The sequence below is a fragment of the Carcharodon carcharias genome, chromosome 26 (assembly GCF_017639515.1).
Source record: "Carcharodon carcharias isolate sCarCar2 chromosome 26, sCarCar2.pri, whole genome shotgun sequence".
NCBI classification, from domain to species: Eukaryota; Metazoa; Chordata; class Chondrichthyes; order Lamniformes; family Lamnidae; genus Carcharodon; species Carcharodon carcharias.
This window is the reverse complement of record NC_054492.1, coordinates 11083241-11108622: the sequence shown is the minus strand read 5'-3', so window position 1 is coordinate 11108622 and position 25382 is coordinate 11083241. Positions and strand designations below refer to the sequence as shown.

Genomic DNA, 25382 nt, shown 5'->3' with positions numbered 1-25382 from the left:
GGTGGACAGATTTGGGGAGTCAGGAGGTGAATTACTTGTTGCAGAATTCCCAGCCTCTGACCTGCTTTTATAGCCACAGTCTTTATATGGCTGGTCCAATTCCATTTCTGGTCAATGGTAACCCCCAGGATGTTGATGGTGGGGGGTTCAGCAATGGTAATGCTTTTGAACGTCAAAGGCAGATGAATAGATTCTTTCATGTTGGAGATGGTCATTGCCTAATGACCTGGCGCTTGTGTGGTGCAAATGTGCAACATTCTCTCAGTACAGCACTTGAGTGTCAGCCTATATAATGCACAAGTCCCTGGATTTGGACGAACTCACAGCACTCTTACTCGGAGGTCATTGTGCTATTACTGAGCCAAGTCTCCTTTGTGTACCAATAACCAACACAATCTGACCAGAGTTTGATCATGACTCCTCCTGACTTGCATTCTGCAGTTTTAGCCATATAGTTTGATATTCTTTGTTGCTTTGGATTGTTACACAGGAATAGTTGGGCATATTGGAAGCAAAATTGGATAGCTGCAAAAAGCAAGTGTGGTGATTCACAGGCAATTAACTCATGCTTGCTCCTTCCAATGCAGGCGGCATGTGAACTTCACACACCTCTCTGGTCAACATCTCACACACCACCTAGTTTTCATGGTGGGATTGCACCAAATGTGAACTATTAAAATGGGTTCACAGCAGGAAAAAGTTTGGGAAGCTCTGCTTTAAACGATAGCTTACAGAGGAATCTGTGCACAGTGAGAGACTGGGCACGAGTGGGTCTATTGCCTGGACAGTGGTAACAAAGATAGCATAGATACCAGCTTGCCAGGTGACGAGGTTGCACACGACTTCTGCTGCAGAATACTCCGCTAAGGATTTTGGGGCAGCCTCAGAATAAAGGCTGAAGGGAATGCCCACGAAAATGCTGAACACATTGGTGGGCCTGTCTGGTCACTAGCAACATGGGGGGAGTTTGGCACCATCTTGGTACAGGGCTTTACACAGAACTTGGAGTCCTTACTTTCCAGTGTGGAAGTGCAGCCAAGGTGAAAACACCTGCTGAATCCACCAAGACGCAGTGTCAAATGGCCGATGTCTCGGCTTCCATTGCAGTTTGAGCGGAAGCCACCCAGTCATCTGCGTGCTGCTCAGTGGAATCTCAGACATGAGTCATGCAAGCTCGCTGCCATCATAGTTGCAGATACCAGTGTTCAAAGAGGCTTGCGTGGTCTCTGAGCAGTCGTGAAATCTGACCCCCTATAATTCTACATCTTTTAAAAGCAGTATTTTCTGCCAATATTGCATTTTTGCACTATGTGCGGAGAAAGTTTCAGCCCAACATAATTTGTTTATTTATGAACCATTAAATCACCACTTTTCTGGTATACCTCAACCTTGGAGCTGATTTGCAATTTGGGCCTTGGCCCATCAACGAGGTTTTCTCAGTATTACATTCAGCATTTGTACTGTAACCTCCCATAGTGCCAATTCATGACTGGTATGTTGTTTATTTTCACATGAAGTAAAAGCACACAGTAAAGTACAGTTTTGATTTTGACTTTTCTCAAGCTCACATTTCATTTTATCTCTGCTTAAGGATTGTCCTCCTGAAGCTGGCGACTTCAGACACCAGCAGTGCTCCGCACACAATGATGTAAAGTACCAGGGGCAGTATTATGAGTGGATTCCCCTCTACAATGATCATGAAGCTCCATGTGCACTGAACTGTCAGGCCCGGGGAACGCCTCTAATTGTGGAGCTATCACCAAAAGTACTCGATGGTACCCGATGCAACACCGAATCCTTGAACATGTGCATCAGTGGAATTTGCCAGGTAACTTTACCCAACCTTCCCTAATTACTCGTGGTGAATCCATGCTTTCAAAATATATTTTTATTGGAGTCAGTCCAGAATTATGTGCGTTAAAAATAAAATAGTAATTACTAGTAACTCTGGGACTGATGTTTGTTTCCTAAGCCTTTGCCCGTTTGCCCTGCAAAAAAACATATTATCTTAAATATCATAACTCTCTTGTCCAAACAACCAGAGAACATGAAACAAAGAAGGTTGTAAAGAAAAAGTGGATAAGAGCAAAATACTGCGGATGCTGGAAATCTGAAATAAAAACGGGAACTACTGGAAAAGCTCAGGTCTGACAGCATCTGTGGAGAGATTGAGTTAACATTTCAAGTGCGTATGACTCCTCTTCAGGCAAAAGTGGATATTGCTTTCAAAGACATCATCACAAAAAAAATTAAAGAGCTAAAACCTTGATTTCTGATTTAGAACCATTAATAAGATCCCAGACCATTGGGAAAATTATTTCCTGTTCTTCAATGTTATTTTCTTCCATTTTCCCACAGCTAATATATTAAATTGGAGATCACTTCTAGGTTACTAATGCTACATGGTCATAAGAGCGTAAGAAATAGGAACAAGGATAGATCATTCAATCTTTTGAGCCTGCGTTATCATTCAATAAGATCATAGCTGACCTTCAAATCCAACCATCTCTCAATATCCCTTGACTCTTTTTAGAGAACAACAGTTTATCGATTTATTTCTTGAATACAGTCAACGACGCAGCATCTCCAGCCTTCTGGGATAGAGAATTCCAAAAGATTCATAATTGCTTGAATTCAAAATCCTTACCTCAGTCTAATGGTGGCCCCTTATTCTGAGAATGTGAACCCTAGCTCTATACTCCCCAGTCTAGGGTAACATATTTCCAGCATCTAGCTTGTTGAGCCCCTTAAGAATTTTCAATGAGATCACCTTTCATTCTTGTAAATTCTATGCAATGTAGGCATAGCCTATTCAAATGCTTCTTACAGGACAATCCCTTCATCTGAGGAGTTGATCAAATGAACCTTACCTCACCTCCTCTAAGGTGAGGAGACCAAGACTGTACACAGTCCTGTAGTTGTGCATAAGAGAAACCCAAGTTTTTGGACCTCGATCCTTCCCTCAGGCATTGATCTTTGACCAGTGGTTTAAGTTTAGAAAATCGTGGATGCAATTCTGTTTTTTTTAAATGAAGCCAAGCTGAAGGACCAAGACACATTGTGCAAGACCCCAGAGATGAATACATGAGTCATGAAGTTGTGATTAGTTGAGGTCATGTTTTGCTTTTAGAGCGTGAAGATTGTAGGCCAAGGAAGTGCTGATGGAGTTCCAGAGTTTGCAGCATTGAGCTCCTGGGAAAGAAAAATAGGAAGCTATGTGGTGTCTTTTGATCTTAGGAAAGTGGGGGCATAGAGAGGAGCAATAGTTTATCGGAATGGTTGAAGTTGAAAAGTGACAGATAATCATTGAGGCGAATGGTGACTTGTAGTATTATTGATTTTATCTTTTGAAAGCAATATATTAATATTGATAAAGTAGAAAGTGAGGGACTAGAAAAGTTGTCATGGAGAGCAGGAGAGAGAAATAGGCGACGTGAGGTCCCCAAAGATTTGCTAGTCTTTTTCAGAGGCACAAGAGAGGTGCTCAAAGAGTCATCTTGGAGGGGAAGCAGTACTTAAGTCTTGAATAGACATGGGTTTTACAGAGAGTAAATAGTTACCGAGGGTGAAAAAAATGTTTGGCACAAAAGGCAAAACCACAGGTCAGTAAACATTGTGATGCCAAGAATATTGAAAAATGAAGGATTAAGGGTGGAGTCATCAGAGGTAAGAAGCTGTACCTCTAGATTAGACTCATGAAAGACATGAAGAAACTGAGTAACATGAAGAAACTGAGTACATTTTCCATTTGCATGCTCCTAGCGTGGAACCCACTGGGATTGCAAATCAGGAAATTGTGCATACACAGCCCACAATTTTCTTTCCAATAATTTTAAATGGATGTAAAATCATGGGTTGTCTACACGATTTACTGCTGTGTGCTCCCAGTGGACAAATCTCTGTGCCAGGAGTTTGCAAGTGGAAAATTGACCCTTGTGTCCTTGTAGAATGTCAAGAAACAAGGTTTTCTGTGCTTTATTGAAGGGCATGGAAGAGATACAGTAACGGAGCTACTGTTCTGTCAGAAGACTCAAGTTGTGCTTTAAGGCACTATCTTAAAAAGCGAACAACTGTAAAATGCACATCATTGCAAGAGTGGATAGATTTGATGATGAGTGGAGGTGGCCATTAATACAGAATGGAACCGAGAATAAAGCCCAGCCTGGGGAAACTCCTTGAGTTACTGAAATAAGATCCAGTGAATGTGGCATGAATGGTAGCACAAGTGGAGTAATTTAAGGAGAAACCGAATAGCCATGAATATAACTTTGTTAGAATGCCATGCAATAATTTTAGTGCCCAGCCTCTTTAGATGTCCAAACCAACAAATCTATATTTGTATAGCCGGTGCCAAAAAATGAGGTTTAATGGTTGCCAATGCTTTCTCCGGAGTAAACTTCTCTAAAGAATGGTCTTTCAGTTTACCTCCACCTAACGGTTCCCATAAAAAAGGCTTGAGCCTCTTGCTTATTGCCATCAGGCAGGCACTACAGCCTTCACTGGCCAGTACATGATCTTCATGAAAATTGAACTTCACACAGTTTGTCTATACCTTTGGGCCAATACTATCCAATTAATCCCAATTTTTTCTGTTATTTTTCCCACATAGCCCTGAAAATTTATCCTTTTGTAGAATTTATCCAATTCCCTTTTGAATGTTATTGTCGGATCTGCTATCACCTTGCTTTTAGGGAGAGCGATCCAGATCATAACCTACCCCTGCTCCTATGTTCTGAACTCGTTATGTAAAAAAAAAATCTCATTGATTCTGTCCTGGTTCTTGTCTTAAAGGGATCTGCCTCAAAAAGCAGTCTGTGGATGAAACTTTGATATTCAGATTATAGATGAAAAATGTTGCTTTTTGCAGTGCCATTTCCATTTTGCTTTGTGATAAGGCCCTTTTAAAAAAAAATCAGATATTCAGTCCATTTAACATTAGGACAAAGACACTGCATTCAAGAAAGCAGCTCTTCCCTAACCTGAAAAATAAACTATGTGGAGCTTGAAAACTGAGAGTGTGGTATGAATCTTAATCTTCGCTCTACTCTGCAAAAATGAGTTTATCTTACTCAGTGAAGCTATGGATAAGAAATGAAAGATTGTCAATTTATTGGCAGAAGTAGGACAGGCATTTTTCATATGGTATTTACTGTTTTGCTCTTTATTTGCAGCAGACAGTTTGCAATTATGGAATTCACTTGGCAAGGCTGTTCCACAGTGTAATATTTAGTTTCGATTCAACATGCATTTGGGGAAATGTTCTTCTGGGCACCTAAATGGCCTTATTCAGCTGTAATTCATGGGACACAAGATTAGTCTTTTGTTCAACACTGCCACTGACCCAAATAATTCAGTAACTGACAACTGGCATTTGAATTATAAATAGTAACTTAATTCTGCGATTGTTACTTAATTGCTGAAGGGGACTTTTTCAGTTGAATGGCAGAGCGCATTTATGTGTGGGAACTGTTGGATAGGAATGCACATTTCTCTCCAGATTTTAGTCCCCCTTGTTCCCAGGCATTTTGTATTTTTCTGCAATGACATTAAGCAGACATTTTTACTGTCCCAAGCAGAATGCAAGAGACAAATGACATTGTTCTGTGAAATATCAGTACTTAAAGAATGAAATGTCAGTCGCAAAATGTTGCATGGAATAAAGAAACTGAAAAACTTAGAATTTGGGGAAGAAAATACATGTTTGAAAATCAGCTTTAAGCTGGTATGCCCCAGGAAGCTTATTTTTAAAGATAATTTATGTACTTTTTCAATAATCCCTTTTTATAGATTTTATAGATTTGAAATGTGGATGCTAAGACCTATGCTTAAAATTCCATATACAGACGGTAAGACAAATGAAGAGGGGTTTGAAATTGCAGGAGCAAAAGGAGTTCTTAAAAAGTGACATCCATAAAAGAAAATGTCACTATTTTGGCCACTTAATCAGACCTGAAAAGCTACAGAGACCTCTTCTAGAGGGCAAAGTGGAGGGCAGTAGAAAGAGGGGCTGTCCTGGGCGTGGTTGGATGAGGGACATCGCAGAGCGGTTGCAAATGAGCTATAACGGGCGTGTGAGAATGGCGCAAGATAGACGAGCGTGATATACCAAGACAGCAGATCTCCTGGCAGTAATAGAGGCAAGAAGCAGCAGCAAAAATGCAACCCCGATGCTTAAGGAGGCCTTTTGTCTGCATGCAGTCCTATGATTTCATGAGTGTAGCCAGCATCAGTTGCAAAAAACTTGCAATGGGGGCGTCAGACAAGCAGCCAACGCTGATTTTACTCAACTCCCATCTCCCTGCCAGTGCTTTTGATCATGTCACCAGGTTGTCTGCCTACCTGCCTGACATCGTGTCTTACAATCCAAAGTTTTCTTTAATCGGTTTGATTGAACCAAATCAAAGCAATTCTGTTCAGCTGCCACAAGAAATTTGGGCATGGCTTCTGTTTCTTCAAATGGGGAACGTGACAGTGAAAGGAAAGCAATGATTGTTGGATTCAGAATTAGAAGATCTCAACCAGAAGTACAACCAGAAGGCACAACAGTAGAAAAAGGCACTTAAAGAAGTCACTGCCCTGAAAGACACTGAAGAATCAATATGTGCCCCTGGAAAAACATGAAGATTTTAAAAAAAGATGTTCAATACTACTTCATAAAAAGCATCAGAACAATCATTAGCAACAAAGCAATGCAATGAAGTGCAGCATGAGTTGGCAAGAGGTCAACAAGAAAATAAACAATTGAAGGAATAACTTCAAGATCATATACAAAAGGAATACTTAACTCTTCACCATCATGAAGAAATAAAGATGGTCTTAAACAGCAGAATGGAAGAGCAGCAGAATGGAAGAGCAGCAGAATAAAGTTGAGATCATTGGATTGCAAGAAAACTCAAGGCGAAGCAATTAAGCTTCACAAAGGAAAGGAAAACCTGTTGGAAGACATTCATATGCTACAAGAATCACTCGAGTCAAAGTTTGTTCCTCCTGAAAATTGTGAAGAGAAGCAAAATAAATATGATGACCCTCTGGACAAACCGAAGAACCAGTTGGCAGAGAAGACTCAGCAATGTTCTATATTTCAGGAGGAAGCCAAGAGGTACAAGAAAGAGATGTAACTGCTAAAGAAACAGCTGAATGGATAAGAGGAGGCATTGGAAGGAAAAGCTGTAGAGTTTTCCAAGCAACGAGTGGATACTGAAGCAATGAGTGGCACAATTACAGGACTGTAAATTAAGACTTCACAAGAGACAAGCCTGGCCAGCAATGAAACAAAAATGAAGAACAACGACAAAGCTCCAGATGGATAAAGAAAAGGCAGAAATAAGATTGGAAAATGTAAATCTGATGCTGGAGCTGAAGGAACTAGAAGAAAGGCACTGGGTGTCTCAAACTTTCCGAGAACCACTGAGTGTTGAGAAATGACATGGCTGAGATGAAAATCAAGAACCTAGAATGTCAAGAAAAAGCTGAAAAGTTGCAAGGGAAAGTAGAAATTCTCATAAAGGAGCATGAATGAGCCTCGGAAACAACCAGCAGAACTAAAATCACAGAATTGTAAGCTTGAAAGATAACACTGAGGGTTTAGACTCTACCAAGGGAAAATCTGTTCAGTGTAGAGAACCAACTTTCACATACAAAAGATGACTTTGATAATGGAAGCCAAGAACTGCTGAGAATACTCGAATGTCAGTCACAGGAGAAGGCATTGCTGGTGAATAAGGACAATTGGTTGAATGTAGAATTAACAACCAAAACTGATGATCTGAAGACCCATCTGAAGAACATGAAGAATGAGATGAGCAGTATGGAAGAGCAAATCCAGACTTGAAAAGGAAGTTACTAAGAAACGGGTTCAGGATGCCACGAATGAATTGAAAGAGCCTAAGGAGCAGTCAGTGACCATGGAAGCAAGACTCTGAAAAGACCTGAAAGCCCAAGTGAAGTTGTTAAATTTATATAAGAGTTCCCATTATAACTCTGAAACAAAGACAACTCAACTCACCAGAGCAGTTGTTGAGCTGAATGAAAGATTCATAAACTGGAAAAGAATTGAACAGTAAGAGAGGAAACAAACATTTTGGTGAAATTTTGAAACAAGTGGAAATGAATGTAAACTTCTAAGAGGAAAATAGTGGACCCCACAGAAAGAGAAAACCCGAGTCCACTCTATCAATTAATGGAGCGAACATTCCCTTCTGAAGGAACTGGATAACCCAATAGCATCCGAGCGAAGACAACAGATTGTCGATAAAGAGAAATGCAACTTGAAGGAGCAGCCAGATATATAAAATACCACAATGTCCCCTCTGAACCAACAAAATCTATCCAAAGCAAATGGGCCTCCTACTCCTCCAAATGTGAGAAGAATGAGATCTGAAGAATCGTAAAGCCTCCAGACTGTCTGAATTTATAAAGTCAGAGACTTAAATTTGGGGTGGGTGTGGGTGTGGAGAACGGGTAGCATGTAAAGAAGATTGTATTGTAAATATATGTTGAGTAATGACTTGGGAGGACGTACAGTCTAAGGGTATTCAGCAGAGCGAGGGTTAATGTGGGAAGGTGCCACCCACATAATGATGTAGAGAGTCATATGATAGTGGACTCCCTGTAGAAGAGTCCAGCGTGGAGACAGCACCCATGCAGGGCTATACCTTGGAGGTATATATAGTTATGAGTTGGTAATAAGCATTGAGGGCAGAATTGTGTGAGATTCGCACCAAGGTACATTTTACCCGCCAGCTGCAATGGCGATTTCTTGCGGCATATCATCCCAAACCCACTGAATTAATTATGCTGCTTCAACATGCCAGGCACCATATTTAAAGTGCAGCTTTGCACACACGACCAGCTCATGATTGATGCATAGAGGACATGGCCCTGGAAGGCAAGAGACTGCAGCCCCAAGTTCAATGACGCGTCCCCCAAGCGCCTTTTGGATGCAGTGCGGGTCTGCCGTGATTTCCTCTACCCCCACTCTGGCCACAGGATGAGCAGCAACATCACTAATCTGGCATGGGGAGCAGTGGCAACAGTGGTCAGCACCAATGCCCTGCAAAAGAGGACAGTCACCCAGTGCCACAAGAGGTTGAATGATCTCCATTCCACCAGGGTAAGTCACTCTTCTCTTCGCTTTCAACTCTCACACTCACAAACCCATTGCACATCTACTGGCCTTCATTCACTGCCAGTTCAAGAGACATCACCATTCACTCTCTCTCATGCACCTTCATTGTCCTCACCACCCACACATGCCAGGCATACTTATCACGTGGCCTGGCAGGCATCTGGCTGGCACTCGCTTCATCTCTATTCATGCAGGAAAAGCTGGCACACAACAAAAGGGAGGGGTCACAGACTGGTGGAGCAATGCCTGAAATCAGGGTCCTCTTGGACTTTGAAAACAGAGCCATCCAGCTGGCCGGCGAGGATCTGGGCCTTTCCTGTGCTGATGGTGAGGTGGACACTGCTCTACCAAGTGAGGATCCAGCAGTGCAACATCCATCAGATAACCATGCTGTGTGTGATGTGTCCTGTTTCACAGGCCACTGCCATGCACTAATTATCTCCCCTTGCTTTGGCAGCACATCTGGGAAACAGCCGACAGAGTCGACGACCCAGATCCTCCAGTCAAGTCCCAAGGGAAGCTCAGAAGAGGAATCTGCTGAAAACCCATCACAGCATTCACCCACACCCCGAATCAGTGCAGGTGGACCTAGCTTTAGAGTAGTCTCAGGGTCACAATCTGGTGAGCACATCGCACTGTCTGATCCACAGCAGGTGGAGGCAGGGACTTCCCAGGTGTCTGGCACTCGAACAACTGCTGGAGGCCAGAAATTTGCTGGGTCTGAGTCAGATGAGGAGCTTCTGGACTTGATCATGTCACAGCTGCTGCAGCTGCAAAGGCAAGCTCGGGAACATCAGGAAGGGATGTCCGCTGGACTCCTCAGATTGTAAGGCACAATGGAGGAGTCCATCCATCTTCAGGCTGAGGTGATAGCACTGGCATGCCAACGCACTGATGTCAACACTGGTCGGATGGTGGCCGCCATGGAGACCTTGGTCCAGGGCATTGCTCCTACACTGCTGTGCAGGCTGAACTCAATCACCAACGCCATAGTTGACCTGCAACAGTGTGTACATGAGAGGGTGTGGGGCAGCCCGATCTCACTCCAGCTACTCCTTCTCCTCAAGGAGTCACCCAGGGGCCCTTGGGCACTCATAGGGAGGAGGATTAGCAGGTGCACACCAAGGGGCCATCCATCCAGGTGACTCTGGGAGTGTCCTGCCCATCTAATTCCCCTCGTCCTATGACTTCAGCAGCTCCAGCTCCACAGGCTGAGGAGGGTGCCACTGCCACACAGCAGGACCCCAAAAGCAGGCCGGGGCCCTCCAGAGGACGCCCGCCAATGTCATCACAGACAGGGCGCTGCAGTAAGCAGCCTGCCTCCACCTCCACTGTGGGTGCCCGGGGAGCACTAAGAAGTAGCGGCAGGGTTAGGAAGGTTAAGAAGATGCAGTTGTACAGTCTGGGAATGAGTGTTAATCACTTGAACTTAATGTTCACTATTATAAGTAAACTTGTTCTGATGGCAGTGTTCATATCACTCAGATGTGAAACCTTTCTGCACAAGATAAAGGCAGGTGTCTCAGTCCAGGGCCTCTTCCTTGTGCTTTGTGCAGTCTTCAGACCAAAGTGATGATCCGGCCTCTCACTCCCTGATACCTGAACCTCCATGGTGCTTGCCATTACTGCCAGAATGTCATGGACAAGCGTCACAGAGTTCCCTCATTCTCTCTGTGTGTTCTCGGCACCTTTAAGGTGGGGCTGGCCACCCATCTCTTCAGCAGCTGGGACCAGTGACGCTGTGCTCCTGAAGGGCTCAGGTGCTGAAGGCACCCAAAGGATCAGGTGCTGTTAAAGTTTCATTGTTGCATCTCTATGATATGACCCTGATCACAAGTGAGCTGCCCTCGGCCAGACAGGGAGTCAGACATTCTCAGAGGCTATGTGAAGATCTATGGAGTTTCCTCACTGCATGTCGTAATCATCCTGCAGTCAAGTGACTATTAGGGCCTTCACTGTGTCTCCATGACAGGAGCATTATCATAGAGGGTATGTGTGCTTCCATAAGCCAGGCTGAATCAAACATTCATAGATACCATGTGAGGATCTCTGGTGTCTCCTCACTGCATGTTGTCATCATCATCCACACATCTAGCAGCTATGAGGGTCTCCCGAGCACACCTACCTTGTCTGGCCAGTGCAATGGCTTTATCATCATCATCATCGCCTTTGAGGACCTCCTCACCCTCACCACCATTGACACCCTCCTCATCGGAGGAGACCTCTAGTTCCTGTATCTCCTCCTCAGCCAGCTCCTCTCCCCCGAGCAGCATCAGGTTGTAAAAGGCGCAGCAGGCAACAACGATGCGTGACACTTTCTGTGGACTGTATTGCAGGGCTCCACCAGACCGGCTCAGGCACCGGAACCTAATTTTCAGAATCCTGATAGTCTGCTCCACCAAGTTACGAGTTGCAGCATGTGCCTCATTATACATTCGCTCTGCTGCAGTCTGAGGCCGTCACACAGGTGTCATTAGACACATCCTCTGCGGGTAGTCCTTGTCTCCAAGGGGCCATCACTGCAGCCTCTGTGGTCCGTGGAAGATGTCAGGGATCTGTGACTGACTGAGAATGTAGGAGTCGTGGATACTCCATTGAAACTGTGTGCAGGTCTGCAGGATGCATTTGTGTTGGTCGCACATTCAGCAAATGGAATCCCTTGTAATTGACCATGTGTTGCAATGGAGATCTGAGTGCCATGTGCATGCAGTCAATGGCACCCTGCACCTGTGGGAAACCTGAGATCTGGGTGAATCCAATTGCTCTTGCATCCTGGCTGAAATCCACAAAGGAATGTGCCCTCACAAAGATGGCATCTGTGACCTCACGGATACATTTTTGGGTGGAGGCTTGTGATTTCCCACAGTGGTCAGCTGTGGAGCCCTGAAAGGAGCCACTGGCATAAAAATTGAGCGCCTTGGTCACTGTCGAGGCCACTGGCAGTGGATGCCCTCCATGTCCCTGTGGCGCCAAATCCTGCAGTAGCTGGCAGATGTGACTGCCCAGTTCCCTAGACATGTGCAGGTCTTCAGCAACACTGTTGGTCATGTGCAAGAATGAAAGGCGGCATCTATAGACCCTGGGTCTAGCTAGGTGCCGACCAGCGTTGGCTCGCTGTGGCTTTTCAGCAACTTGTGCGGGAGCCCTGGCTGTCCCTTCTTCCTGAGGGTGTTGCTCCTCCCTCTGCACAGCCAGGTGCCTCTATCACTCTCTTCTCCGTCATCTTTGCTGTCTGTACGCCACGAGGCACACAACTAGTTCACCAGGCTGCATGTTCCTGATGTACTTGTCCTGCAGGATGAAAGAGAAAGACACGTGGGTTAGCTAGGGTACACTAAGATCCTCTCTCGGCTAAGTCTGAAGGCCCCTTAATGCATCCTGGAGAGCACTGGCCACCATTGGATGGCCAGAGTTTAGTGTGCTGCATGCCTGCCCGAAACTCCACCCGACCGATTGGCAGCAGCTTTGCCCAGTGGACTGCATGCTGTGCTCTCAGCTCAGACACAGGCATTCTCCTAACCCACACTGCAAGGCTGCACTGTTAGTTTTAACCATGGGGGAGACAGGTCCAAACCAGGATGATGACATTGCAAAGGGCTGTGAGCACCTCCAGCAGTGACTGCTCCATAGCCAGCTTTAGCAAAGAGATTGTACAACGTGCCCAGTTGTCTAACTGTTCTGCAATTCACTAAAACGCTCATTAGTTTGCAGTCTGTGCCCGAGGGGTGAAAAGCTCTGGAGAACTTGGTGGCACTCTTATACCTCTGCGTTGCTTGAGTGGGCACATAAGCTAGAGGCTGACTCCACGCATGTCAACGTAGCTGCATCTGAGCTGTCTCGGATGCAGAGGAATGGTCACTTTATACAAGGTTTCGCTAATGCGAAATTTCCTCCTCCTCGTCCCTGTCCCCTACACCTCACACGTGCTTGTGCGCTACCTTCAACCAAAAGGCAGCCCCAAAATCGCATCAACTTGCAGGGCAGCCCTTGCCCCCATGCCTCCAATATCCCTCAGCTTTGAAGAACAACAGGTGACCCAGGCGAGCATTTCATGCAGCCACGCCGAGTGAGTGGATGATCCAGCCGGGGTGGGCGGGGTAGAGAGAGATTCCAGCAGGGTGGCCTTATTATAATGTATTACGATGAGGTTCCTGACATCAGATGGTGGGAAACGTGGCCCACCAACAACAGGCCGAGTGGACTTTCGCAAATTGGTTTCATTGCCAGCGGGCACGGTCAATTCCGTCCTTAAATGTTCAAGTGTACATGAGACACTAAACAACCCTTACAACAGATCACACGGGTCGTCAGCCAATGAGGTCCCTCAAGGTGGTTGGAGGGTCTTTTCAGGTGGGTGGAGTTCAAGGTCAGCACAAGTGGCCGACTAAAGGGATACCCTGATAATTATGAAATGACTGGATGTCAAAGGCACTCAGCTGTGTTCTCTCTATGGTGAAGCCCACATTAGAGCAGGTTTGTTCCCCGACTCATGGGTCTCAGAGCATTGAGATCCCAGCAAGGTGTGGAGTTGCCATTCATTCTGTGCCATTTGCCATCAGCTGCAGTCAAGGGCAGGGATGAAGGGAGGGAGGGAGGAGGAATACCTCCAAGGGGCATAGCTGCAGCAGGGCAGCCAATTCTCGGCTCCAAACCTCCATCCTCCTGGGTGAATGGCCACGGCTGATGAGGGATCATGTTGTTGTTTCCCTATCCTGTGTGATCTGCGGCTGCAAGGACTCTGTAGGAGTAATGCAGAGCTGCTGGCCTGCGGCGAGCGAATGTCTGTCGGGGGTGCCCTTTAAGTATGGCGCCAGGATGTAAGTGCGGGGCGGATGACTTCCTGTCTGCCCCGTCACGAGATTTGCTGAGCTCCTCAATGATGCATAATTAATGAGCTGAAAGGTGAAGATCGGGTGTGCTCACCTGGCCAGCGGGGATCACGCTGACTTTCCCGCCCACCACTGGACCCCGTCTCCAGAATGGAAAAGTCCACCCACAGAATCACCGAATTGTTACAATGCAGGAGGAGGCCATTCAGCCCATCATGTCTGCACCGGCTCTCTAAATAAGCAGCTCACCTAGTTCCATTCTCCCACCTTCTCCCTGCAAGTTCTTGCTTTTCAGTTAACAATCTAATTCCCTTTCGAATGCTTCAATTGAACCTGCCTCCACCACACTCTCAGATAGAGCGTTCCAGACCCTAACCACTCGCTGCATGAAAAGGTTTTTCCTCATATCACTCTTGCTTCTGTCACTAATTTAAATCTGTGCCTCTTATTTTTGATCCTTTCACGAGTGGGAACAGATTCTCCCCATCTATTCTGTCTTAACCCCTCATGATTTTGAATTCCTCGGTCAAATCTCCTCTAGGTCTCTTTCCTAAGGAAAACAGTCCTTACTTCTCCAGTCTTTCTTCATAACTGAAGTTCCTCATCCCAGGAACCATTTTCATGAATCTTTTCTACACTTTCTCCAATGCCTTCACATCCTTCCTAAAGTGTAGCACCCAGAACCAGACACATTACTGCAGCTGAAGCCGTACCAGTGACTTATACATATTCAACATAAACTCTTTGCTAAAAGCAAAATACTGTGGATGCTGGAAATCTGAAACAAAACCAGAAAATGCTGGACAAACTCAGCAGGTCTAATAGCATCTGTGGAGAGAAAGACAGAGTTAACATTTCGAGTCCGTATGACTCTTCAGAGCTCTGAAGAAGTGTCACATGGACTCAAAATGTTACTCTCTTTTTCATAAACTCTTTACTCTTGTGCTCCATACTTCTATTAATAAAGCCCAGTATATTATGTGCTTTATTAACTCTCTCGACCCGTCCTGTAACCGTCAATGACTTATGCACATATATACCAAGGTCCCTCTGCTCCTGCCTCCCCCTTAAAGCTGTAGCCCCTATTTTACACTGTCTCTCCATGTTCTTTCTAGCAAAATAAATCATTCCACATGTATTCTTTTTAGTTCAAACTTCAAAAGCCTTTTTTCTAATTGTGTAAACTAAGTAAAGGTGTTCTTATTTTCATGCTGATGCTGTAAGCTTCAGCTGAGGAGTTAACATTGACTACATCAAAATTTGTTTACCTTATCTGTTCAGGATGAAGGCTGTTTGTGGAGTGGGTGGGTTGGTTTCTCTGTCACAGTTGTCAGAGTTTAATGACTGTGATTTGAAAAGACATTCTTATTAATGGATCAGCGTATCATGAGAGTCTACATGTGTGGCTGCACTTCAGCTTCAATAGCAAGTAAAATTGGATGGTGTAAATCTAGCATAAGCTAGATTTCCAACAGGTGGGTTAGGTTAAAGTAGGCCCCTTGGAGTCTTAACCAATTAGGAAAAAGAAATCCTTCACCACTGAGAAAGTAAGATATTTTAGTGCTGAGAAAAATAAGGAAATGGACGGCCATTCAGAGAGAAGTGGCCTTGGGTTTTAGTATTCCTTTTTCAGGAGTTGCTGAAATGGACTGGTGGTGTGGGGGAAGTGGGGAGAGTGTTGTGGCCTCCAAAGACTTTCTACCTTTTTGAAAGATGGGTTGCGATTGGCACCTTTTTTTTATGAAAGAGAATTTTCTTGATTTTGAAATGGACTTTGAAAGTGTTGAAATATTTTTGAGTGATTACTTTGAAGTGCACGTGTTAAGCTATCAGAATGTTTTTGTATTCTTTAGACATGTCAGACATTTCCCATAGCTTGTGAGCAGTTAAGCCCTGCACAGAGGCCAGATACAAAACATATAATTACATAAATACTCCCCTCCCATTGTTTTTTTAGGCTTCCCGTTATCATGATTCACTCTCTCTTCAGACAGTATGCATGTGATTTCTTTCCAAACTTTCTTGACAATTTTGGCTTATCGTGGACCAAAGCCTACCTAAGCTGGCTCATTTCCAGTTATCGTCCTCCTGTGTAGGGACATAGGCAAAGTTTAATACTAGTTCTACCAACATGGATGAGATCAGAAAAGGCTTAGGTTTTCCACTTTAGTAGGATTGGGACGTACCCAATTTTCTGGCCTTGAGTTCAGTTGACTCATTTTGGTATGTTCCTCAGCCTCTGCCAAGGAGTCCACTGGAATTAAGTGAGTCAAGAGGTGTACAGGTCTTAGGGGCCTTTTGCAATATATTGGTGACCACTTTGATGGCTGAAGGTGAAACATGCTGAAGCCATTTAAACTTTAACTGGGCCATACAATCTTGTTACGGGGCATTTTATGTCAGGGACTATTAAGAGTCCCTATGCACAATGTTGCTGAAGTACAAATTGCAGGAAATAGATCAAATGACATATTTCTGTCGTCAGCACGTGATCACAATGCCTTCATTTCAAGGCAGAAGCTCATTAGCCTAACCTCACATCCAAACAATGGTCCCTCTGACAATGCAGCTGCCCATTAGTGCTGCACTGAGGTGGCACTGTTCCCCCATATTCAGCTACCTGTTACTTTCATAAGAGCCCCTAGAAGCTGTGGGATGAGCAGATGTAATCAGATGGGAAAATTGTAGACCACAGCCCTTGATCGTTCACAGAGTGCCACAGAGCACTACTGTGCAATTAAAGTGTCACTGACATGGTTTAAAGCCATAGGCAATAACTTACATGCCATATTGGGAGGAACAGATTGGTGAGTGTGTTTCTACTCCAAGAACATGACTTAAGTGAACTCTTCACTCCATAAATAATATTTACTTCACGACTCCCTGCAAGTTAGTGCTTATGTTTGAAGCTGAATCCGGATCTATGCTTCAGTTTCCTCATTTGCGGTTGTCCTCCAAAATATCAAGGGATTGAGCTTGGAAATTATATTGTGTATGCTGCAGGAAATATTCATGCATTTTCAAATTTCTGTCTCCATCATTTTGGCAAATAAGTCATTCAATTTATTTTAAGTATACTTAACAATAACACAGTAATTAGTTGCTCTCCTTAACTGACTAAAGTTGAAATCTAGTAAGCTTAGTTGAACTCATATTTTGTCGTTGAGTTATAAAATGAATCCTCAGTGGGCACAAGATTAAAGGATTCTCAACTGGTTGTGGTGGATCAAGATTTAGGCTACTGTCTTTTTTAAAAATGGGACATATGGTTTGGATCAAACAGAAATTGTTTAAATAACAAAAACTGAATAATGTCTGACTCTCTCCCCGACTACCCACCCCCACGACACCAATTTTGTTTATAACTTTCTGCACGGTAAAAATTAATCTAGCTTCCTTGAATTAAAATGAATGTCCCTCTTCAAGACATGCGTGAATTTTATAACAATTCTGTTTGGATTTGATCTTAATACTTTCTCGGGGTTACCAAATTCCATTTTCTCTATGTAAAAGTCATGACAGGTGCCATTTTGTGCTGCGAGCTATAGTAATTCACAAGGTTCTGTTACATCCTTGAATGATAAATGGAGTTAACGGACTGTGTCGTGCACAGGTCAAAACTGAGGAAGTAATGCTTCAGTTGTATACAGCCTTGATCAGACTCCATCTGGATTATTGCTCTCAGGTTTGGGCCCTGAACCTCTATAAGGATATAAGCAAAATACTGCGGTTGCTGGAAATCTGAAATAAAAACAGAAAATTCTGGAAAAGCTCAGCAGGCCTGCCAACGTCTGTGGAGAGAGAAACAGAGTTCATGTTTCAAGTCCATGTGATGAAGAAGAGTCTTACGGACCCGAAATGTTAACTCTTTTTCTCTCTCTCCACAGAGCATGCCAGACCTGCTGAGCTTTTCCAGCATTTTCTATTTTTACTCCAGAAGGATGTATTGGCTTTAGTGGGGTTACCAAGCAGATTTGCCAGAATTATACCAGGACTTAAAGGGCTGCATAAACTAGGCTTGTATTTTCTTGAGTTCAGAAGATTGAGGGGTGATCTAATCGAGTGATTTAAAATGATAAATAGTTGGACGTGGAATAACTATTTCCTCTGGTGGGAGAATGTAGAATAAGAAAGTATAATTTTGAAATTAGTTCAGGTCATTTAGGAGTGAAGTCAGCTAAGATAGTTGAAATCTGAAACTCTCTCCCCCAAAAGGCTGTGGATGCTAGGTCATCTAAAATGTTCAAGGTTGAGACTGATAGACTTGTGTTGGCTAAGGACATTCAAGTATATGAAACAAAGTTCATTGAATGGAGTTCAGGTGCGAGTTAGCCATCATCTATGGTGAAATGGGCTTGAAGAGCAGAATCACCGTCAACAAACGTTTATTCACCAATAACCTGCTTACTGGGTTTGGGTTCCAGTTTAGTTGGATTATTCAACTAAATACCTCTCCACAGCTTTGAACCAGACTTGACACAAGAGCTAAATGCCAGAAGAAAAATGAGAACAGTTATCCTCGAACCAAAGGCAGCACTCAGCTAAGTGATGTGCCAAGGGAAACAAGAGCTTACGTTTATATAGCACCTATCACCATCTCAGCACACGCCAAAGCACATTGCAGCCAGTGAGGTAGTTTTGAAGTGTAATCACTAGTACCGTAGGAAATGTGGCAGCCAATTTGCACACAGCAAGATTCCATAAACAGCGATTAAGTAAATGAGCAGAGCTGGGATTTAGGTTTTAGTTAAGAGGCCAATGTTGGCCAGGACGCAGGAGATCTCTTCTCTTCATACTGTTGTGGGGTCTTTTATGTCCACGTGAAGGGGTAGACAAGGCCTCAGTCTCATATCCCCAACAGAATAACATTTCCTAAATACTGCACCAAAGCGTCAGGATGGGTTATGTGCCAAAGCTTCTGGAGTGGGCATGAACTCACAGAAACCTTACAAAGCTGAGGCCAGTGGGGTTCAAAGGGAAAATCCACCCCCAGTTGCAGTTATACCCTACCGCAAAGGAAGATGGATGTGGTTGAGTTTGTCAGGCTAATCATTGCAGCCCAGGACATCACCGCACGAGTTCATCAACTAAGCAGCATTGACCCACTCGTTCTCAACTCTCCCAATAGTGAACCTCTACCATAAGGGGAAAAGTGGCACCATTCATTTGTGAGGCAGTATTCAACTCCATTCACAACTCTTTTGATAATGAAATAGCCCATGTTAGCTTACTGTGAAAACCAGGACAAATCCAGACTTGGGCTGGCAGCATGCGCCATCTAACTGGCAAGTAGTGGTTATCCCCATCATGATAAAGCCAAGCTATCTCCTCAGCTTCAACAGAACCGTAGTTACTGAGTCCTCTACCATGAACATGTCACCATGTACTGATCAGAAGCTTGACTGGACTAGTCGAATCAACAGATACAAGAGCAGCACTCGAGGATGAGTGCTTTGTGACAAGTGCCTCATCTCTAACCAGAAGGTACAGATCAAGCGTTTGATGCGAGTACTCACCAGTTGCCTGGCTGAATGCAGCTCAGCAACACTTGAGAATCTCTACACCATTTATGATGGAGTAACTATGTTGATCGGTGCCCCTGCCACTTTGCTTAATATCCTCCCCCACCACCAAAAGTGCCCTCTGGGTGCAGTAGGTATAATCTGCAGCATGTATAATCTATAGGATGTATTGAAGCAGCTCGCTAAATTTATTGCAACACTACATCCTTCCCCTGTGACTTCTGCCAGCAAATAGAGCTGAAGTAACAATATTGCGATACTTGTCTCCAGCTTTTTAATTGACCTGTCAAAGATATCAGCATTCTAATTTGCAGCAAATCCCTTCAATGAACTCTCTATTCCTTTCAAGAATGCAGAGCAGTTAAGCCGTCTGGCTTTAAAGGCACAGTCACTTAAATTCTATTTATAATGTCCTGTCTTCCTCAAACTGCACCTCCTCTGAGTTATGTGAGTATTACAATGAGAGATGTGGTAGTGGTTAATTAAAAAGCTGATTTCTGTATTCATCTGTGTTGTAAAGAGCACTTGTGTGTCTCTGATGTATGTGAGCGGATGTGAACAAACACTGAAGAGAGCATTACAAACATAAACATTGTACATAAATGTCATGCTGCTTTTTTGAGGAAGATAAACAGTATTCTTCTCTGGTGAGTATTGAGAGTGAGACTGAGCAAACTGAATCAGAATATTCTTTTACACCCTTTGTTTAATTTACTCGAATATTTTAGCTGTATTAGCCAAGTTACATTTGCTGTTGTCCAATTTATGTGCGTTTTTGACCCAAGAACCTAGCATTAATAGCAAAAGTTTGCTATCCCTTTGCTGTTCTGTCTTGCACTCCTTCCTTCTCAGACTGATAGGCAATGTGCGCAGATCACTTAAAGCCTGTAAAATGCTGTTGCATGTGTGAGGGAGGCTCGAGAAAGGAAAATAAAATGGGGGAAATATACCAGCAAGACTTTTTTGGAAAAATATCTGATTCTTGATAGCTATTTTGAATTCAGCAGCTGTTCTTCAAGCCTGATTATGTAAAGACTACAAAATGCTACAACCCAGTCTTGGGAGCTCAGTCATGGGGAAAAAAAAATCATTTCAGGTCCAAGAAGCATTATAACAGATGGGACAATTTAGAATCATTTAGTATGTCCCCCTGCTCAGTAACAGTAGGACAATGACTTCCAGCGCTAATACTAATCAGTGCTATGCAAAATTGCAGCATTTGCTTCCCCAAATTAACAGCAGCTCAGGATTCCTGTGTTGCCTCCCAATGGATAATATGGATATAGGTTAATCCTTTTTAATATGGTCCATTAGTGCTGCCAGCAGTTATTATTTCTCCCCAGTGTTGTGTAGGCCACAGTTTTACGGGACTGATAGATACATCACTGGAGAGGTACCGTAACTATTATAATATGCTGACAGGCTCATTAGCCCAAAAGTTATTATTGGTGGTGTTTGCAACACATGTGTTTCTGGGAGGAAAAAAAACTGTACCAATCCAAAAAAAATTTAAAAGCTGTAACCAGTGATTGTCTTACTTAATGTAACCACACAAAAACTGAGACATGAAAAAGATAAATTAACACTTGTTGACAGTTGTTACCTATCATTGCAACATAGGGCATCACTGCAGGAGTTCTTAAACAGCTTTGACTCACTTATTCTCAACTTTCATATAGTCACTGTCCTGTGTAATATTGTGCTTTTGCTCCCAAAAATTGGTTTTATTGTAAATAAATCCAATCAAAACCTCCCAAAGGCCAATCAATTACCTTGAAAAGGCATTCACTGTGGTTATGGAGGCAAAAGTGGCAACCAATGTATGTATAGAAAGATCCCACTGACAGTAGTTAAATGAATGGTTGAATTATTGAGCAGGGCACTAGGGAGAATCCCTATTCTTCTTCAAGTAATGTCTCGGGATTTTTGTTGTGTTCACCTGGACAGGCGGATGGAGAGTTGGTTTAACATTTCATGCACAACGTGGCATCTTCGACAATCATGCTCCAGTTTATGATTTGCATTCAGGTTTCCCATTGAACCTGGGTTGGACTAACTTAGTCTAGTAGTATCTAAACGATGTGGGTTGCAGTAAGTAAGCAACACAGGCAGCTTTTGGAATCTCTGTTTACACGAGGAGTAAGGTCTTTGTCAAAATCCTGAGCTGTAACAGCATGCTTTTGTTGGAATCATTTTCCCCCCCTTTTGTTAGTCTTAGCAGCAACACTAACCATGTTTTTATAGCTTGTAAATTACTCTGAGAAGTGCTGTTGTACTTATCACTTAACACCTCAGGCTGGAAATTGCAGTAAGTGATGTTGTGGTATGTGCATCCAGTATGTTTGTATTAAATTCTTTGCTTCATTGTCTTGAAAATGAATTAGAACCTCCATCAAAAGACTTGCATACAAACACACTGGGTGTTCGGACTGTAGTGTCTCTTAAAGTCATTTGAAGCTTTATGCACATTGGTATTTTACGATACTGTACAAGGCTTTAAAGCTTTGTTGTTTTGTTAAATCCAGGTAATTCTGAAAGAACAGACTTGTATTTACATGACGCTTTATCAGATCCACAGGATGCATCAGTGTTTCACATCAGGTGAATTATTTTGTGAAATGTCATTGCACTGTGCACAAATGCTGCAGCCAATTTGTGCTAAGCAAAGTCACAGACCAATAACCAGTTCATCTGTTTCTGGTTGAGGGAGGAATGCAGACAAGGATACTGGTGAAACTCCCTGCTAGTTTGAATAGAGCTGTGGGATCTTTCACATCCACCTAAATAAGCAGATGGGGGCCTCCGATTAATACCTCACCAGACAAATGGCTCCAAATAATGGCACCTCTGGCAATGTAGCACTCCCTCAGTACTGCACTGGAATGTCAGTCCAGATTATGAGCTCAGGTCCTGGAGGTGGGTTGAAATCCACATTTATCAAAATTGACTTACAAATTGTGAGCAATTGGGCTCAACTTGGACCACCCCATAAATATGTGTAACCTTATAGGAAGATGAAGGTACACTTGAAGGTCCGTGCAGCAGAAGAATTAATTTCACATATTTGATACAGATTCTTTGACATTTTCATAATGCTGTGAAATTCTCCAGAAATTAAGCCATACTTTAGGCATTCCAAACAAATTAAGAGTCAAATAAAGTGAGCTGCGCCGTGACAGAATGAGGCCAGCTTCAGAATGTAAAGGGTAACATAAAAATAAACAGAATTCCTGAAACCTGAGTGTGTGTACTGTCGGCTTCAGCCTTCTCTTGACTGTGATGTTGTTGTTGGCAGGTGGTGGGCTGTGATCGGCAACTTGGGAGTAAAGCCAAGGAAGACAACTGTGGAGTTTGTGCAGGCAGTGGTTCAACATGCAGACTTGTACGAGGACAGTCCAAATCACACGTGTCTTCTGAAAAATGTGCGTCTATGATTTTATATTGTTTAACATTTTCTGTGTATTAGCAGAACATTTATTCTGCAACCTCAGTTAGCACAGAGCCTGAGATTTATTTTAAAAGGAGAATTATTGATAATGCTGTTGCTACTTTTTCAGCTTGTATGTTACTCAATGTTTATCTTGAGCTCCTCCAGCAGCCTCGCAGACAAAGGAACTGCCCGGGGTGGCATTAAGCAGTACAGAATAGAGGATCCTAATTTTGGTTTTCTCTGTTGTGTTAGCACCTCTCTGGGTGGGAGGGGGTGAAGTGAAGGGTGTTAATGTTGGCCTTAGCTTCTGGTCTGCTATTCATTGACACCTGCTGAAAAATATATATGTGCACACACTGGATAAGAAAAGGATTAAGGTGAACTGTAAAGTGTCCCCTCGTGTAGACTCGCAAAACGAAACACAAACTTGCGACATACTAAAAGTTTACTTTTGCAATACAACTGGGCACAACAGCATAAGTCAGTCCCTGCAGGAAGGGAGGAAGAGAAAAGATGGCCAAAAAAATTGTTAACTCTTTCTTCATTTTTATACAATGTTTCACACGTGCAGGCAGTGAAACGGGTAAGCAGTGGAGCCAAACTTCCACCGCAGCTCTGTTGGAATTATGGTCAGAGTCCAGTGGAACTGCTCTGAGAAAGGCTGGGACTTGGGTATGTTGCATCCTGACATTGGTTAGGAAATTCCTGTTAGCTGTGTTAGGAGTGAAGCACCTGTCCATTCCTCCTAGAACTCCTACATGTCAGAGGGATTCCGTATGCTGGGAATTATGCTTCACTTGCCTTTCAGGGCCCTCATGTTTGTTTGGAAACAGGTATGTGCAACCCCACAGAAAGCTGTTTGTATTGTGCCTGTTTTGTCCATCGCACTGTCTTTCTACAAATTACAGTGTAACGTTGGCTCAAGTTTAATTTTTGTAGACATATCACAACTCAAAAGGTTGGCATAGTCACAATTAGTAAACAACAAGCAGAACTGGAAACCAGGACAGTCAGACAGCAACAGAGAAATGAGAAGATGAAGCAATCAAATAGCTGATGTATTTCCTCCAGCAAGCCAGCCAGATACATATAAAAACCAGGTTTGTAACCTAACAAATTTACCCATAAAATTTGCCAATTTGTCTGTCATACTTAGGGGCGAATTTAACGGTTCCCTGCCAGTATATTTCAAGGTTGTGGGGCAGGGGGGCACGTAAAATAAAGCAGGTGACCAGCCCACCACCTTCCCACCCACCTTTGGGCTGTCTCCCATGTTATGGGGGGCACGGGTAAGATATCAGACAGCCTGCCCGCCTGCCCTTAGGCCCATTGAGGCCTTTAAATGGCCAATTAATGGCCACATAAGGACCTCACTTTGCCTTTGCCGCAATGATGGCTGGGCTGGGGAAAGCAGAAGGAAAACAGCCAGGCCAGCAAGTTTCAAAGTATGCATAAACTTGGGAAGGAAAGGATGGGCTATACCTCCTTTTCGGGACCCCCTGTGCCCATCAGGGGCCAGGGGTGGGGTGCAGCCCCCATCCCAAGAAGGTAACCCCCCCAGCCTCTGAAACCCTCGCCGAACTTCCGAGGCTTTACTCCCCGAGGTCCTCCCACCCCTTCAACTGGCTTCACCCAGCTAGAGTCCTCGATCCCTGCCTGACCAAAATCCCGGACTTACCTTTGAGCCCAGGAGACACCTTCCTTCTTCTTGAGGACTGTCTGTAATCCCAGCAGTGGTCACTACTTGATTCTGGTGCTGCTGGGACTCCAGAGCTGCTGACCAATCAGATTGGCCAGCAACTCTTGAGGGTGGGACTTCATGCTCCTAAGGGACAGCAATCCCACTCTCAGATAATTCAGCCCACCTCCAGTGTATTATCGTTGCATGGCAGCCAGGCTTAAAGTCAGTGAGGTGTTGACTGATCTTTCGGACTGTGGACATGGACTGTGATGGGGGTGGTGCAGAATACATCCCCTGGTAAAATTCACCCTTTATTAACTGTTGGCCCTGAGGTCTGTCTTCTGTCATTACAAGTGCGATCTTCCAGCTGAATTTTTCAACTCTCTCCTGTCCCCCACCAGGCTTTTCCCAGCTTGAAAGCTTCAAAGTCAGTACCTCAACTTTTAATTTGGTTGTGTTCAGCACAGACTGAGACCTGAACCAGGGATCTTCTGGTCACTACGCCTTGATATTACACCAGGGTACATCTCATGTTACCTTTAATCCTTCTGCCAATAACCTTAAGTCTGTGCCTCTGGTTCTTGACCAACGGGAACGCTTTCTCCCTATCTGCTCGGTCCAGCCCATTCAAGATTTTGAACACCTCTATCAAACCCCTTCTTAACTTTCTCCTCTCTAAGGAGAACAATGCCAGCTTCTCCAATCTATCCACATAACTAAAGCCCATCATCCCTGAACATTCTTGTAAATCTTTTCTAGTGCCTCTCTGAAGTCTTCACATCCTTCCTAAAGT

General features: G+C 43.8%; 1 protein-coding gene across 1 annotated transcript in view; it reads left to right on the top strand.

Moving 5' to 3' along the window:
- Positions 1–25382, top strand: part of adamtsl3 (ADAMTS-like 3) — a 604254-nt gene that overhangs the window by 284790 nt on the left and 294082 nt on the right. Inside the window, exons 6-7 of the mRNA XM_041175078.1 lie at positions 1592–1828; positions 22774–22900. Of these exons, the coding sequence (XP_041031012.1) occupies positions 1592–1828; positions 22774–22900 (364 nt within the window). The remainder of the gene's footprint in view (positions 1–1591; positions 1829–22773; positions 22901–25382) is intronic.